The 15,177-nt window shown below is 37.5% G+C and overlaps 2 protein-coding genes across 4 annotated transcripts; one reads left to right on the top strand and one right to left on the bottom strand.

Annotated features, from left to right (window-relative positions):
- The first annotated feature begins 9 nt into the window (after nucleotides 1-9).
- Nucleotides 10-4,146, top strand: LOC101736158 (uncharacterized). Of its 3 annotated transcripts, none has more exons than XM_004931942.4 (5): nucleotides 10-416; nucleotides 595-716; nucleotides 1,620-1,832; nucleotides 2,573-2,615; nucleotides 3,228-4,146. In XM_004931942.4, exons 1-5 carry the CDS (start codon nucleotides 320-322, stop codon nucleotides 3,341-3,343), a joined length of 591 nt encoding a protein of 196 aa, XP_004931999.1. In that variant the 5' UTR covers nucleotides 10-319; the 3' UTR covers nucleotides 3,344-4,146. The 3 variants fall into 3 exon arrangements, with proteins under 3 accessions (XP_004931999.1, XP_004932001.1, XP_062530857.1); XM_004931944.5 differs by having other exon boundaries at nucleotides 27-416; nucleotides 2,560-2,615; nucleotides 3,228-3,393; XM_062674873.1 differs by lacking the exon at nucleotides 3,228-4,146 and adding an exon at nucleotides 2,058-2,113 and having other exon boundaries at nucleotides 27-416.
- Nucleotides 4,137-14,605, bottom strand: LOC101735894 (ATP-binding cassette sub-family G member 5). The gene is made up of 13 exons (XM_004931940.4): nucleotides 14,423-14,605; nucleotides 13,093-13,210; nucleotides 12,057-12,241; nucleotides 11,139-11,201; nucleotides 10,945-11,026; nucleotides 10,297-10,428; nucleotides 9,790-9,930; nucleotides 9,203-9,410; nucleotides 7,993-8,110; nucleotides 7,567-7,660; nucleotides 6,218-6,356; nucleotides 5,452-5,637; nucleotides 4,137-4,689 (listed from the first exon to the last, which is right to left on the bottom strand). The coding sequence occupies exons 1-13, from the start codon at nucleotides 14,474-14,476 to the stop codon at nucleotides 4,287-4,289; spliced, it is 1,923 nt and encodes a 640-aa protein (XP_004931997.1). The 5' UTR covers nucleotides 14,477-14,605; the 3' UTR covers nucleotides 4,137-4,286.
- Nucleotides 14,606-15,177: the final 572 nt, after the last annotated feature.

Genomic DNA, 15,177 nt, shown 5'->3' on the forward strand with positions numbered 1-15,177 from the left:
TTAGGTACCAGGTTATAAAATCCCTTAAAAAAAATCATACGTCAGTCAGTGGTGATTCCATAGATTTTTTACAAAATAAAATAAATCAAGTTCCATTTACTCAATGTGTGAATAAATATATAAATGTCAATGTAGTTTCAGGCGAACACATCAATTCTTTCTTGATTATTTGAACGAATGATTCAAAGAAGATAGCTACTTCTTTCATCCTTGAATACACAATTTTGTAAACACTACGTTACGCTGAGCTGTAAATCCAGCACGCATTTTTTTAATAAGCGTGAACTACTACTAAAGGTAGATACTAAAATTTCTAATCATGGATAGCGACGAACTTGGAAATGACTTAGTGAGATTGGACAATGGATTTTTGGTAGCGGATGACACATTTGTTGTCAATTCTGATGATGTGTTAGGTAAACAATTTTCTTAATCGTCTAAGAAGTACATAAACAAAATAATACTTACAAGTTTACTACTATATAATAGTCTTCGTTGAATATAAACAAATATTTTAAAATCAGAAATTCGAAGAGTTAATATTGGTGCATTCTTTAAGTTTGTATAGAACACTGACCTTCAGTATTTTTGCAGAAGATGAAAACAACTCGGACTCTGGGAGTAAGAGCAATGCACCGCTAAGAGAACAGGATAGATTTTTACCAATCGCGAATATAGCTAAAATAATGAAACGGGCAATACCAGAGAATGGAAAGGTATAAGAATTGCATTAAAAAATATTTTTATCGAAGTACAGTTAGTGTGTTGTAATTTTAGATCTAAAATAGTTTATGGGCCATATATATAAACTTCAAGTTTAGATATTCTCTTGCATGAATGTGGCATATAGATATATCACATGTTTCTATATTTATTCAATCAATATTAGTAAATATCATTGGTAATCCAGATTAATGTGTTCTGCCTGATGTAGAGTTTTTACTGGAACTCATTGACATTATAATGTGAATGCTTCCACTTATCTTGAGGTTATGATGTCAGTCTCAGTGGTATTATAAAATGGTTGTCCCAGTAATCCATATCAGGCAGGACTTGTGTCCTGCTCCAACTAGTGCGCCAGGGCTCCAGTTACCAGCTACTTCCATTTGACTTCATACAGATGATGTCCGTTTCTGCTGTCGAGAATCCCTCATGGATCATTTGAAACCTCTGGGACCTCTTTCATGAATCGCAAATTTACTTTTTACAACATCCAAGAGATGAGATGAGTTGATAAAACTAGAACAGTACACATTGAATATGTACCCATTCGTTACTAATTTTGCTTCATGTATTCTGCACATCCACTGGTACTGATGCATTTCATTTAAAGTTATTTATGAATATCGGTACTAGTGCAGTATAGGAAGTGTTTGTTTGCTGAAAATAAAATTAATTTACTGTCGCCTCTCTGCGGAAATACCGCAAAGTGTCACTTGGAGTTGTTTACCTTGCTCTTCAGCTGATTAATCTGCTACATTTACCAAGCACATAAAATTACATATTTTAAAGTTGATTTTCAATCATCAGTGTACATCTTTGTTATGTTATTTTGAAAAGTAGATTTATGCTGCATTTACATTCTTCTTAATTCATAAATAGTATTAATTGATTTACAGATAGCAAAAGATGCAAGGGAATGTGTTCAGGAATGTATATCAGAATTCATATCGTTTGTAACGAGCGAGGCTAGTGACAGATGCAAGGTTGAAAAACGCAAGACCATCAACGGGGAAGATGTATTGTTCGCATTGAATACCCTGGGATTTGATAACTACGTGAAACCTTTGCGTTTGTACTTGACAAAATATAGAGAAATTGTTATGTCACCAGTAAGTATTAACTTTACGGTAACAGCAATTGTAGTGTGCCTTATATTTAAAATAAATAATAGAATTCAAGTATGGGAACAAACAGCTGTTTACTTTTCCACCTAATGTATCAAATAGGTTGTATTGATTATAATTGCAGGTGACCTGAAATTTGCATTCACTCTGTTTCTGACGATAAAGAATATTTTTCTATCGTCAATATTAATATATGTTCGCAAATTTCAGTGCAACTGCGAGCATGATCAGTACAACCTGCTAAATACGCCAGGCAAATTTAAAAGGTAAAAATTGCATTACTTCTGTTCATAATTTAATTAGAACAAAGTAGTGTTAATATTATACCGTAGTAGTTAGAACTAGAAAAGACATTTGAATGAAAGTAATTATATAAAGAAAATATTTATGTACACTTTAAGTGGGAAGCTGTTGCCCTTCTCATTAGTTACCTCAATTGATTCCTTAGCTGCTTTCCATTATTACTCATTACCGTAATGCAACTCAAACCCAAAATGTGATATATGACTAGGTTCAAATTTGCGACTTTTTGATTGTGAGACGATTTAAATATCACTGTGTGAGAAATATTACACATTAATTATTCAGTGACATTTTTAATGTATTGAAATATAAGTACTAGAGAAATATTTAGAAGTATTTAGAAAAATTTAGAACTATGTATACCATTTTTACTGATAAGTAAAGAATAAAATTGTAAAATAATTTTAAGGCCTTATTTGCAGGTCACAATCAACAAATTGAACAAGACCATAGTTTTATATAGCGGTGAGTTAGTTTTTTCACTTACTATTATTTATGTAAGATTATTATTAATCACTATTATAATACTATAATATTCCAGCCTGTGGGATGTGAACATCGGCACAGTTGCTCTACAGAATGCACCAAGCGTCTTATCATTTTAAAAGTTATGATGGAGACAATTACTTGCCCAGAAATTAAACTTAGTCATTTATTTATTGGGGACAGAGAGATAAGATCATGGTACATCTAGTGTTAAGTGGTTAATGATGCCTGTAAACATTACAATGTTAATGTCACCACCCAACTTCAAACTAGACACCCACTCAATTTGATAGTAATTACAAATTGTAATTTTTGTTAGTTTTATTCTATTGCATTATTTCTTAATTGTGAAAGTCGTTTGTCAACATGAGAAGCATTGATACCTGCCTGCGGGATTAGAGCCACAGCACCGATCGCTCGATACGAATGCACCTCGTCCTTTATCCTTAAGGCCACGATGACCTCAAAACAAAAAACTAGAACTGATTGTTTTGAAAATTATTATTTAAATAAATTTAGCATTTGACTGTAATCTATACTAATTCTCGGATTGTGAATGTTTGATAATCATCTTATTATTATTTTTTGCAGAAGACGGCACGGCCTGTGTTTCAAACGAAAATGAAATCGATACACAAACTGAATCCACCATTCTCTACGTCCCAACCACTTATCCAAAAGTCGTCGAAGAATTTATTCTTACATGATTAAGATTGTAGCGATATTAAAATATTCTTTATGAGAATGTGTGATCGTATTATGTTGGTTTATTTTAAAATCGATCACAGTATTATTTTACTGAAGACAGAAAGGTTAAAAAATTAATTAAGAAGATTGTAGGGGATACATTGATCTCTTAGACAAAATATACAAAAGGATACATGAAACATGCTTGGAGGAACTTGGCATCCAATATTTTGAGAAGCATATAGAGACCAAAGTCTTATTGAAACATTCGAGTTATTGTTTGTTACAAAGCTATTGAGATTCTGTTCGCTGACCATAACAAACTGACGTACTATGAGGAAATTCACTAAAACTAAGAGAATACTGCTATAAGAACAGGCTCGACAGATTCCACAAATCTCAAGAACCACATGCATCTGCTTATTAAGTTAAGAATATAAATAAGAATGTTAATCTAGGTACGGGATATCTGTTATAGCATAATTAGGATATAGGTAAACTGAAAAAACAACTAGAATACAAAAATGTATTTGGTGTAAGTCGTACTAATCAATCCGGAACGCACAACTGCCCTGCGGCAGAAATTGCCGGGGTGTTGGTGCTTACCGGGATACGTTCAGTTCGTTCTACCCCCCAGCGATTTTATTCAGGTCATGAGCCATGACAAATACGAGTTCGGTGACTCCGCATATCGATTCGAAATGATATCGTTATCGATTTTAAAATAAGTCTTTTTGGAAAAAATAAATTATGATATAGCTGGTAGTTTGTGGTTAAATGTACTTTAGATTATGTAATGTCAAAAATAAAATATTTTCAGTAATTTTTTTTTTATTTCGTACACTTCTTTTATTCTGAATGCAATTATTTTTTAACAGTTTTTAAAAAATATATTTTTTAAATAGTATATTGTATCGTACACAAAATTAAAATCTATATAATTATTTGAAAAAAAAATATGTTTTATTCTCTGAATTTATCGGTTATGTAGCTAGGCAGAGGCATCAGATACAGGAATTTGTTGAAAATCATAATACCGACGGAGAATGCAAACGACACGCCGAGATTGAAATTTAAATTGAAGTCTCCCGCTAAGTTAATGTCCCCCGTGAAAGTTTTCGACGTGAATCGTTCAGTCAAGAATGCCTTCCCGCTGGCGTATCTGCAGTTAGCGTTGGAATTCGTGTTTAAACTCGACGAGGTCTGAATGAGGCTGGTGATGCCCGTGCAATTCTCGTGGTCGCTGTAGGGCAGAATGTTGAAGGTCGGTTGCTTGAAGACGGTCCGGTGGAGGAAGATCGAGGCGTAACGTGTGTGCGTTATGTAAGTTAAGTAGTGGAGCCAGTCTTCGAAGCCTTTGTAGGATCTGCGGATAATATTATCTCGATTTAGAATCGATTTTATAAATAACGATTATTATTTGGGTTATTCCTTGAAAGAATGTCAAATAAATACGAAGAATTAAGTTTCGTTTTATACACACATTATATCGAGAAGTGAAAGGTTATTTGGTTTAAGCGATATTTTTGCAACTTTACAGGAGCACCATTTAAAGTTTAGAATTTGGAAAAAATATCATAAAAAAAACGCTTCTTTAGCTGTTTGAATGGGGTAAACGTAATTAAAGTGTGGCGGTAGCCATCAGAGAATACAAGATATTTGACAGATGCCTGAATCTCGCTTACATTTTCAAGATAAGCTTGCATATATATACCTACAAGTTCTAAACAACAACATTCAGCATTCCCGATCCTGCGGACAGAATGGAAAGCAGTCGACGTTGCCCCAAACACGTCATTTCGGATCCTCCCGATCCACTAACGGTGCTTTTAGGTACCTCAAGCACCGGTCATCGTTCTCGCCAAACCCGTCGCTTGCGACAAAGGGCGTGACTAGTAAAGTAACCCATAGACACAGTCCATTGAGTTTCTCGCCGGATCTTCTCAGTGGGTCGCGTTTCCGATCCGGTGGTAGATTCTGGGAAGCACTACTCTTGCTAGAGCCAGTGTTGGCAACATTTTCGGTTTGAGCCCCGTGAGCTCATCTACACGTTAAGGTGAAGCTATATTAACCTCTCAAGTCTATCAGCATAAGCAGGAAAATAAAAGATAATGAATGAATCCTCTACCTTAACACTCCACTGGCGAGCATGACGTAAATGCAAGTGATGTACAAGTTGACAATGGCGGCGTTCAGTCCGTTCTTAACGAATACCATGATCGCGATCGCTTGTTGTTCCGCGTAAATATACGACGACCACAGCACCAACGAGAAGTGAATGTAGTCCAACGATTCCGAAATGTCGGCCAAGATCCTTGAACGCAAAAATTTACAGTAAACGATAAATATCTCACTGAAGGGACAGTATGAGCACTGAGTCTCTCTGGGGTTAAGTGGCTAAAAGGGGCCATTGATGTCATAATATCAACATTATCGCAGATTGAGAAGCGAAGTTGAAATATCCGATTTATTTAAAAACAACAATCCCACGATTCGGCTGTTCAACAACAGGAGGTAGTATCACTTTTTGGAGTCTTTTATTTAATATTAGGTGTCTTTAGTCAGAATAATATTCGATTACTTAGGTAAATTACTGGTGGTAGGACCTCTTGTGAGCCCGTGCGGGTAGGTACCACCACTCTGCCTATTTCTGCCGTGAAGCAGTAATGCGTTTCGATTTGAAGGGCGGGGCAGCCGTCGTAACTACACATGAGACATTTGAACTTATATCTCGAGGTATGTGGCGCATTTACGTTGCAGATGTCTATGGGTTCCAGTAACCACTTAACACTAAGTGGGCTGTGAGCTCGTCCGACCCATCTAAGCAATAAAAAAAAATCCAATAATAGGATTGCTGTGTGAAATAATTTCAGAAAATATTTAATAAGGCTCACGGGTAAATAATTGCAGCCGAAGCGAACGAAGTGATACATGAAAATGGCAACGAAACTATATTCCAAGACAGAAGTAAACTGGCGCCGCTGTAATGTCCCTCCTGGGACTCTTCATAGTACCGAGTTCTGTAAGGACCGTCTGAAAAGAGTTTTAATCTGTTCATCAAATTACGATTACAACAATAATACTAAAATATTTGAAGTCAAGAGGTTATTGAAGTCGCCGTGGCTTAAAGGATAAGACGCCCGGTGCAACCTTATCAAGCGATGCATCGGTCCAATCGGTCGGCAGGTACCAATTTTTCTGATGAAATACGTACTTTAAAATTGTTCACGATTTACTTCCACGGTCAAGGAATAACATCGTGTAATAAAAATTATATTATATTATAATTATAATATTAAATTACAATTTTGCGTAATTACTGGTGGTAGGACGTCTTGTGAGTGCACGAGTAGGTACCACCACCCTGCCTATTTCTGTCGTAAAGCAGTAATGCGTTTCGGTTTGAAGGGTACGGCAGCCGTTGTAGTGTTAAAACTGAGACTTAGAACTTATGACTGGAGGTAGGTGGCGGCATTTACGTCGTAAGTGTCTATGGGCGCCGATAACCACTTAACAGCAGGTGACGTGAGCTCGCTCATCTAAGCAATAAAAAAAGAAAAGAAAAAATGTCAACTGTGGGTTTTAAAAACGTCTTTCACGTTTTAAAAACGTCTGCCGCGAGGGAGACGAGGGTTCGAGAACTGTATCTCAGAGAGTTAGCAGAGTCATCTAATAGATATTTATTTATGTATATTTTTATATGAATATAGTTATGTATTTGTATTTATTGAAGTACGAGTATTTGTATCATAATATAAATATTATGTATGCTATTTATATACATATGTTTAAGTAATATCACTATAACACTACACATACCAAAGTTCATCTCTGTACTGCCCTAAGGTAGACTGTCAGAGAATGCCTATTGTATTAAGTCCGCCTTTATACTGTCAAGTATATAAAGTTATAAATAAATATTGTGGTTTCTGGTTAAACAATGTTTAAACAGTTTGAACGTTAAACAGCGGTAGGCAGCGACTTGGCTCTGCCCCTTGCATTGCTGAAGTCCATGGGCGACGGTAACCACTCACCATCAGGTGGGCCGTATGCCCGTCTGCTTACAAAGGCAATAAAAAAAAAAAAACAATTGAGATGTAGACCTTACCTATCTAAATGGCTAGAGACTGATTGTGATTAACGTTGATTGCCACTGAACTTATTCACTTATGTACGCAATAGAAAAATGCTTCATCACGAGTTAATGCTAAGCGGCTAACAATACACTAAACATTGCACTTACAAAGACAAATCGTGTTCATAATGCTGACAAAATAAGTTCCGACCATTGCGTTGAAGATTAAACCGCTTTTAGTAATGAAAGCCCGTTGATAATCCTGGAAAAAACATGTGTTATTCCACTCGATGCGTGTAAATTGTTTTATGAGTTTTTTTAAACTAAACAAATCTAATAATGCGTGAGCTAGATACATTAGCGTTTCTCGTCAAACACTTATTTAAAAAGAATAAAATTTCCTTTGAAATTAAGCTCCCTTTGAGCCTATTTGTCCGAATAAAGAGATGAAGTAATATTATTAAGTACTATTATTATTACTAATATTAATAATATTAATTGGATCTAAATGACCGCATTACGCGCTAAAATAAAGTTGCATGTGGCCACATGGGTAAAAAAAAGTTCTAAGTGTAGGTGGGTGTATATGCGTACCTTTGCCTCGTTGTAGAAAATCCAAAGTATGAAAAAATATATCGGTAAACAAAGAAGTCTCATAAACATTTGCTTGAATCCGTGTTTGTTAAGATTGAATATTGTAGCTAGAGTCCGTCTGGAAATATGTAGAGGTGAAACAAATAATTATTATAAATATTAAACAATACAATACATATTATACAATAAAGTGGGTTTGTTGCTTTATGATCGCAACCAGCCCAGAGAGTACAAAATAGACATCAGGTGAAAACTTTCAACTTAATAATATATTATAAGTCTCTTTTTGTTAGCATTTTAAATATGCTTTTATTAGATTAACTTACATCTATCAATGTTTTAATCTAAATGTAATTTTAACAAATCTTAATAAGTACGATTAAATTGAAAATTTGCACACGTATGCAGGAGTAATTTTAAGACAATTAGTCTGACCTATTATTGCAACCAGGATAAAAATAGAAATTTTTTTCCGTTTTTATACTACTTTATTATTATTAGTGAATTCGCTTTTTCAACATCTGCCTGGACGCTTCAGAAGGCCTGTCAACTCAAGGCAATCATGGTTGTAGTTACTACTACATCGCAATCGCGACCTGCATAGAAGATTCGGCGAAACACTTGCCTGACTGGTAACTTCAAAGCCTTTTTTTTTAAATTGCCTTTGTAGGCAGACGAGCACACGGCCCACCTGATGGTGAGTGGTTACCGTCGCCCATGGACTTCAGCAATGCCAGGGGCAGAGCCAAGCCGCTGCCTACCGCTTAATACTCTCCACAAGCCTCGTTTCAAGAAGGACATGTCATAGCGCTCGGGAAGCGCCGTGGAGGGGAGCTCATTCCATAGCCGGATGGTACGTGGCAAAAAAGACCTCTGGAAACGCACTGTGGATGACCGCAGTGGCTCCAGGTAGTATGGATGGAACTCTACTCCGGTGGCGGGCGGTGCGTTGATAAAAAGGAGATGAAGGGATCATCTCAAACAATTCCTCAGAGCATTCCCCATGGAACATACGGTACAAAATATAGAGGGAACCGAAGTCCCTCCGCTGACCCAGAGGTTCCAAACGATCCGTGAGAATGGGATTATCGACAATCCAAACGAGCCTTCGACGAGTTCGGTGAATTGTGCTTTTCACCTACTGGCTTTAGTACTAGTGCCACTGAACCAATATGGCAATTAATATTATTAATATTGCTTAAATACTTACAAGTACAACATCCACACTGTCTTAAATCCGCCAGGCTTCCCATAGTTCATTTGTACTTTATTAGGGTTTACGATACGATTGTTTTCATGAAGGTTCCCCTGCATGATGGCTTGCCCTTCGATCTTAAATTTCTCGACCAGCGCCGCGATCTGGTGGTTTGATTCAATGAAGCGCTCCCGTGATCTCCTATCAACGGTGGAGAGGCACACTGCGGAAGATTACGATTTAAGTTTCAACTTGTTGAACAATTTTAGTGTACTTGCAAAAGTTATTTTTACTAATTATAAACTAACTGATTTAAAGTGGAACAAGTGAACAAAGTAAAATAAATGTTCTTGTGTAACAAATGCACGTTAACGCTTACAATAGTATTATGGGTATAATTATAATTTGTTAGATCTAGTAAGTAAATGAATTGTTTGTATATCACGCTAAAACAATTACTAAACTTTTCCCGGACGTAGATTGAACTTATCCGGTCCATTGGTGAGAGTTATAGGCAAATGGATGCTTATAAATAAATTACAAATAAAACGAGAAACACATATTATGATAGTACATTCATAATTGACTGTGAAAGCACTTACGGTAGTACATGAGCGGGTTTTCTAACTGTGGACACGGGAACCCGATGCTGCCGAAGTAGTCAAGCAAGTTCCTCGTTGGTCCCGCGTATACTACATCCCCGAGGCATAGATACACCACCCGGTCCAGGAATGGGAATACATCTGGGGACGGAATAAGTTATCTTAATTGGGCACATAGTAGCATGAAAATACCTTTTTTTGCCGTGGCCTAAAGGATAAGGCACCCGGTGCATTCGTATGTAGCGATGCACCGGTATTCGAATCCGAGAATTATTTTAATTATTTGCAAGGAGTTTTCGAACTATACCCCCGCCGGACACTGCAACAGTGTACTTGGTTAGAATTATCTACCTCCATTTATGTATCTAATACACATACAAAAGTTTGAGAGCCGCCGTAATGTAAAGATCGGTTCAAAGAAATTTCCGTAAATTAAGAATGGTACAAATGTAATTCAAAAAGATTCTTATAATCAAAAGTCGAGATCTGTTTTCGTTGATATCCCACCTGATCTAGGCTTTTCCATTGTGAGTATGATAGCGGTCCCGTATTTTTTAGCGGCATTCGATAATATTGAGATAACAAGATATGTGTTGAGAGGATCCAAATCCCATGTCGGCTCATCCAGTAATAATATAACTGTAACAAAAAATGTTAATCAAAGATACACAACATCACATTCAATAGTAGGTAGCGACCTGGCTCTGCATAAACATGTACTAAAAGCTCTTATAATTATGGCTCTTATCCGACTACGATGGGGCAACGCAAAGCAGCCGTCGCCCGAATCATGTCTTGTCGGATCACCCGGATTCACTCTCGGTGCTTTTAAGCCTCTCAAGCAACAGTCACCGTTCTCCTCGAAGTTGTCGATTACGGCGAAGAATTCAATGAGCGAACTAACCCACTGACACAGCCCACTGAGTTTCTCGCCGTATCTTCTCAGAGGGTCGCGATTCCGATCCCGTGGTAGATTCTGCGAAGCACTACTCTAGCTAGGGCTATTGTTAGCAAATTTTCTGAGTTTGAACCCGTGTGCTCACCTACCCGTCAAGGCGTAGCTGGAACGGCCTCTCAGGCTGCCAGCAAATAGGTAGGAAAATGGCAGTTAAGCTAGTCAATCAATTAAGTTAAACGCATCAATTAGGTACTCACTGGGATCACGAATCAATTGCACTCCAATAACTAGTCTTCTGTATTCGCTTTTGGTTAAATTTGTGACGCATTTGTTCGCAACCTGTGCAAAATTATTGTCAACGCTCAAATATATTGCTATATAATATAATATTTACTTGTTACTGAACAGTAGAATAAAAAAATGTATTTTAAAAGAGAAATGCCAGCATCACCTGCGAGAGAGCCATGTCAGCCATCACTTGTTTCACTTTCGATGACTTCAAATACCCTGAAATCTAAACGAATAAAGCATTGTGAAATAGTGTGACTTTACTTTTAGATTTAACATGTAAATGAAACCTTTTGAATAAATTAACGTTTTATTTTACGAAGTAGCCTTTTTAAGTGTCAATATTGTCGTCGTTGGTTGTAGTTGTAGAACCACGGACCATTGTCTTATTTACATGCAGATAAAAGGTAATTTATCGTAATGGTAATATTCACTGTGACTATTTGTGAAACGGAATACGGACGGAATCGAATAAGGAATTTTGCAATAATTTAGATATAAATTAGGGAAGGAGCCCAGTATTGAACTTGCGATCAGTCCCATTTAAGACATGCGAGTTTAACTCTATGGGTAAGGTTAGCTTTGCACACGAAGACACGGAAAATGTTGACTTAGTATCGAATACAGAGTGTAATTTAATTCAAGTCTAGGCTCGCAACATTTAAGAAGCGTTTGTACCGGGAAAGACGGAGACAAAATAATGGCCACTGATGGAGTGGAAAGTCTAACCAAATTCACATCAGAAATTCGATTCCACTGTCTGTGATGCTCGTTCCATTTTTTTTTATTGCTTAGATGGGTGGATGAGCTCACAGCCCACCTGGTGTTAAGTGGTTACTGGAGCCCATAGACATCTAGAACCTAAATGCGCAACCCACCTTGAGATATAAGTTCTAAGGTCTCAAGTATAGTTACAACGGCTGCTCCACCCTTCGAACCGAAACGCATTACTGCTTCACGGCAGAAATAGGCAGGGTGGTGGTACCCACCCACGCGGACTCACAAGAGGTCCTACCACCAGTAAGAACAAATCGTGAGAACAAAAGTTAGGAGTGGCCACGACCAATGTAGGAGGACTTACCTTAGTAAGTGATAAGGCCAATGTCTGCTGAACGCTCAGTCCTGGCAGCAGTCTTGTCGAGTGTCGAACCAAAGCGCAGTTGATGTTGAACTGTTCCTCTTCTAAGGGTACGCCTTCGAGTAGCACGTGGCCTTTTGACGGCACGCGACGAGCTATCACGTCTAGGAGGGCGCGTTTACCGCTACCTGTGTATAGATCAACAATTAGGAGGAGAGAAGCGGGCCTCCTAAGAATATTTGAATCGACAGTGTGACGGTAGGCAGCGGCTTGGCTCTGCCCCTGGCATTGCTGAGGTGGATAGGCTACGGTAAGGGCAATAAAAAAAACATAAGATATGCGAGGGAAGGGTGAGAGTCGAGAGATGACGTATGATAGGCCCGAATGGAGAAAGAGGACATGCATCGCCGACTCCAAATAGGGGGATAAAGGCAAGAAGTGTCTACTGTGTATTATGATGATATTAAACCACCTTATGCAATTTTTATTTTATTTTATAGTAAAACTAGCTTTTGCCCGCGACTATTCGTCCGCGTGGAATAATTCATAAATAATGCTTTATTTTAGAACAAATTTGGTTAGCATAAAAAACGTTATAGTGAGCCAACCTTAACATATAGACATATGGTGTCGCGGACTTTTTTTTTTAGATCTTTTAAGGGAAACAATTCTATCATACATTATTTTAACGAAACTTTAACAGTTTTTACAGCGCACGCAGCGGAAGCTCACAAAAGGGAAAAATAATCCCGATTTTGAAACATCTTTATTGGTGCTCCGCTTGTATTGGTCTTAGCGTGATGTTATATCCTATAGCCTATAACCTATAGCCTTTCTCGATAAATGGGCTATCTAACCCTGAAAGAATTTCTCAAATCGGACCAGTAGTTCCTGAGATTAGTGCGTTCAAACAAACACTCTTCAGCTTTATAATATTAGTATAGATTATTTCTTTTATTAAACTCTTATTTTTATCGAGGGTACTTAGAAATAACAACTATACAATTTTATGAAGTACAACTGAAGTTACGTCACTAACCTTTAGATCCCAGTATGGCCGTGACTTCGCCGCTGTGTGTCGTGAAGGATACATCTTTAAGGATCACTCCTGTCTTCACGCCTCCAGTGAGACGTTGGAAGAAGCTGCCTGGTTCCACCTGAGAATCGGTTAATTTTTAACGAAAGAATCAGACGAAGAAATCGATGTTTCATGGATTCGCTGTTAGCGGTCTGGCTGGCTCCATCGCGCCTCAGCGAATACAAATTAGAAAATTTCAACTACGCTTATTTCGGGCTTGCGTATTTCCTTACTGGTGGTAGGACTTCTTGTGAGTCCGCGCGGGTAGGTACCACCACCCCCCCCTATTTCTGCCGTGAAGCAGTAACGCGTTTCGGTTTGAAGGGTGGGGCAGCCGTTGTAACTATTCTGAGACCGTAGAAGTTATATCTCAAGGTGGGTGGCGCATTTACGTTGTGGCTGTCTGTGGGCTCCAGTAACCACTTAACACCAGGTGGGCTATGAGCTCGCTCCAACCATCTAAGCAATAAAAAAAATCTCGAGGTTTACATTAGATCCTCCAAACGAGTAAGTGAGCTAACGGGGCTTTAACCTGGCAAAATACAAGGATTGAAGAACTTCCTCTCACAAAAGACATCAACGAGCTTAGACAGTTTCCCAAGGACACTTTACCTTAAACGTCAAATATAATAGTGACCCAAGACATAATTATTTCGCTAAAGCATTATTTTAAGCAAGGAATCAATCAGTAGTAACGATAAGTAATCAAAAGCACTGTATTATTAATAAATATGTACCTCTTCAAAGCAAACAAAAAGAAAATGGCTTTTACCGATTCGTAAGTATTGTGACGGTTATGTCCATGTTATGTCTAACATCACGCGATACAGGCCTGTTTTAATGCGCTTTTTAAAGCTTAATGAGTATCTATGTATGCAACTAAATCTTTTAACGTAATTTTCATAAACTCCAAGACGGTCGGTTAAATAAAAAATTGGTTTACGTATCAAATACATTAGAATACTATCATTAATTCGTTCTTAGATCCTGACTAGATCGTAAGAAAATAGTCACTTTAATTTTTTGGCTAGCGGTGTCTTATTTAATTAATAATAAAGACTACTTTAGAAAATCACTAGCACCTGAGATCTTCTAAAATCGCGAACCGGTCCCTCGACCACTTAATTCAACTATTGCAGTTAGTGCCCAAATGAAAAAGATGACCCAGAATATTTCGACAACAACGCTTGCAAACGCACAACAACAAACCACAGTGAAAACAACACTGCGTTACTTAACTCAATAAAACGACACTATTCATTTAAATTAAACTTTATATCTACAAACGAACCTGTCCCGAATGGAAAACGTTGCACAGCTCCAAAGTATAATCGCCACCGATCATTTTTCATACAAAAAATTTAAAACAGAAATTTTTAATAAATAAAACAAGAATCCGTGGCAAAAACAATGATTAAAACATAACGATGCGACACGACTTTCACGTTACTAAATATATTTCGAACTAACAGAATTGTTGTTAACTTCAGCTCGTTATGTCGGGCGAGACGTTGCCAGTTCGTATTCTGACTAACTTCAACTCTATAACTGTAGTTTCGGTTTTAATATCGTTTTACGAATTTCAACTCTGCTGCCTACGATTTAGATGTCAGTTCGCAATAACGTATACATATTTTGTTATATGTTAAGGGTAAGATTCACACATAAACGGGAAGATTTAATGCTATAGCTTTAGAAACTTTGAAACTTGTGTAATAATAAAGCGAATAAGCACGAGAAATGATGAATGAAGTCATAACTATCACTCATTATAACCTCAGGTAAAGGTGGTATACAGTATTTATGCCAGTATAGGTATGTATATCCATAGATAGTCGTCGTGGCCTAAAGGATAAGGCGTCCGGTGTATTCGTATGTAGCGATGCGTCAGTGTTTGAATCCCGCCGACAGGTACCAATTTTTCCAATGAAATACGTACTTAAGAAATGACTTCCACGGTGAAGGAACAGCATTGTGTAATAAACAGCAAACCCGCAAAATTATAATTTGCGTAATCACTGGTGGTAGGTACCACTGCCCTGCCTG

Source organism: Bombyx mori, chromosome 22 (assembly GCF_030269925.1).
Source record: "Bombyx mori chromosome 22, ASM3026992v2".
Taxonomy (NCBI): Eukaryota; Metazoa; Arthropoda; class Insecta; order Lepidoptera; family Bombycidae; genus Bombyx; species Bombyx mori.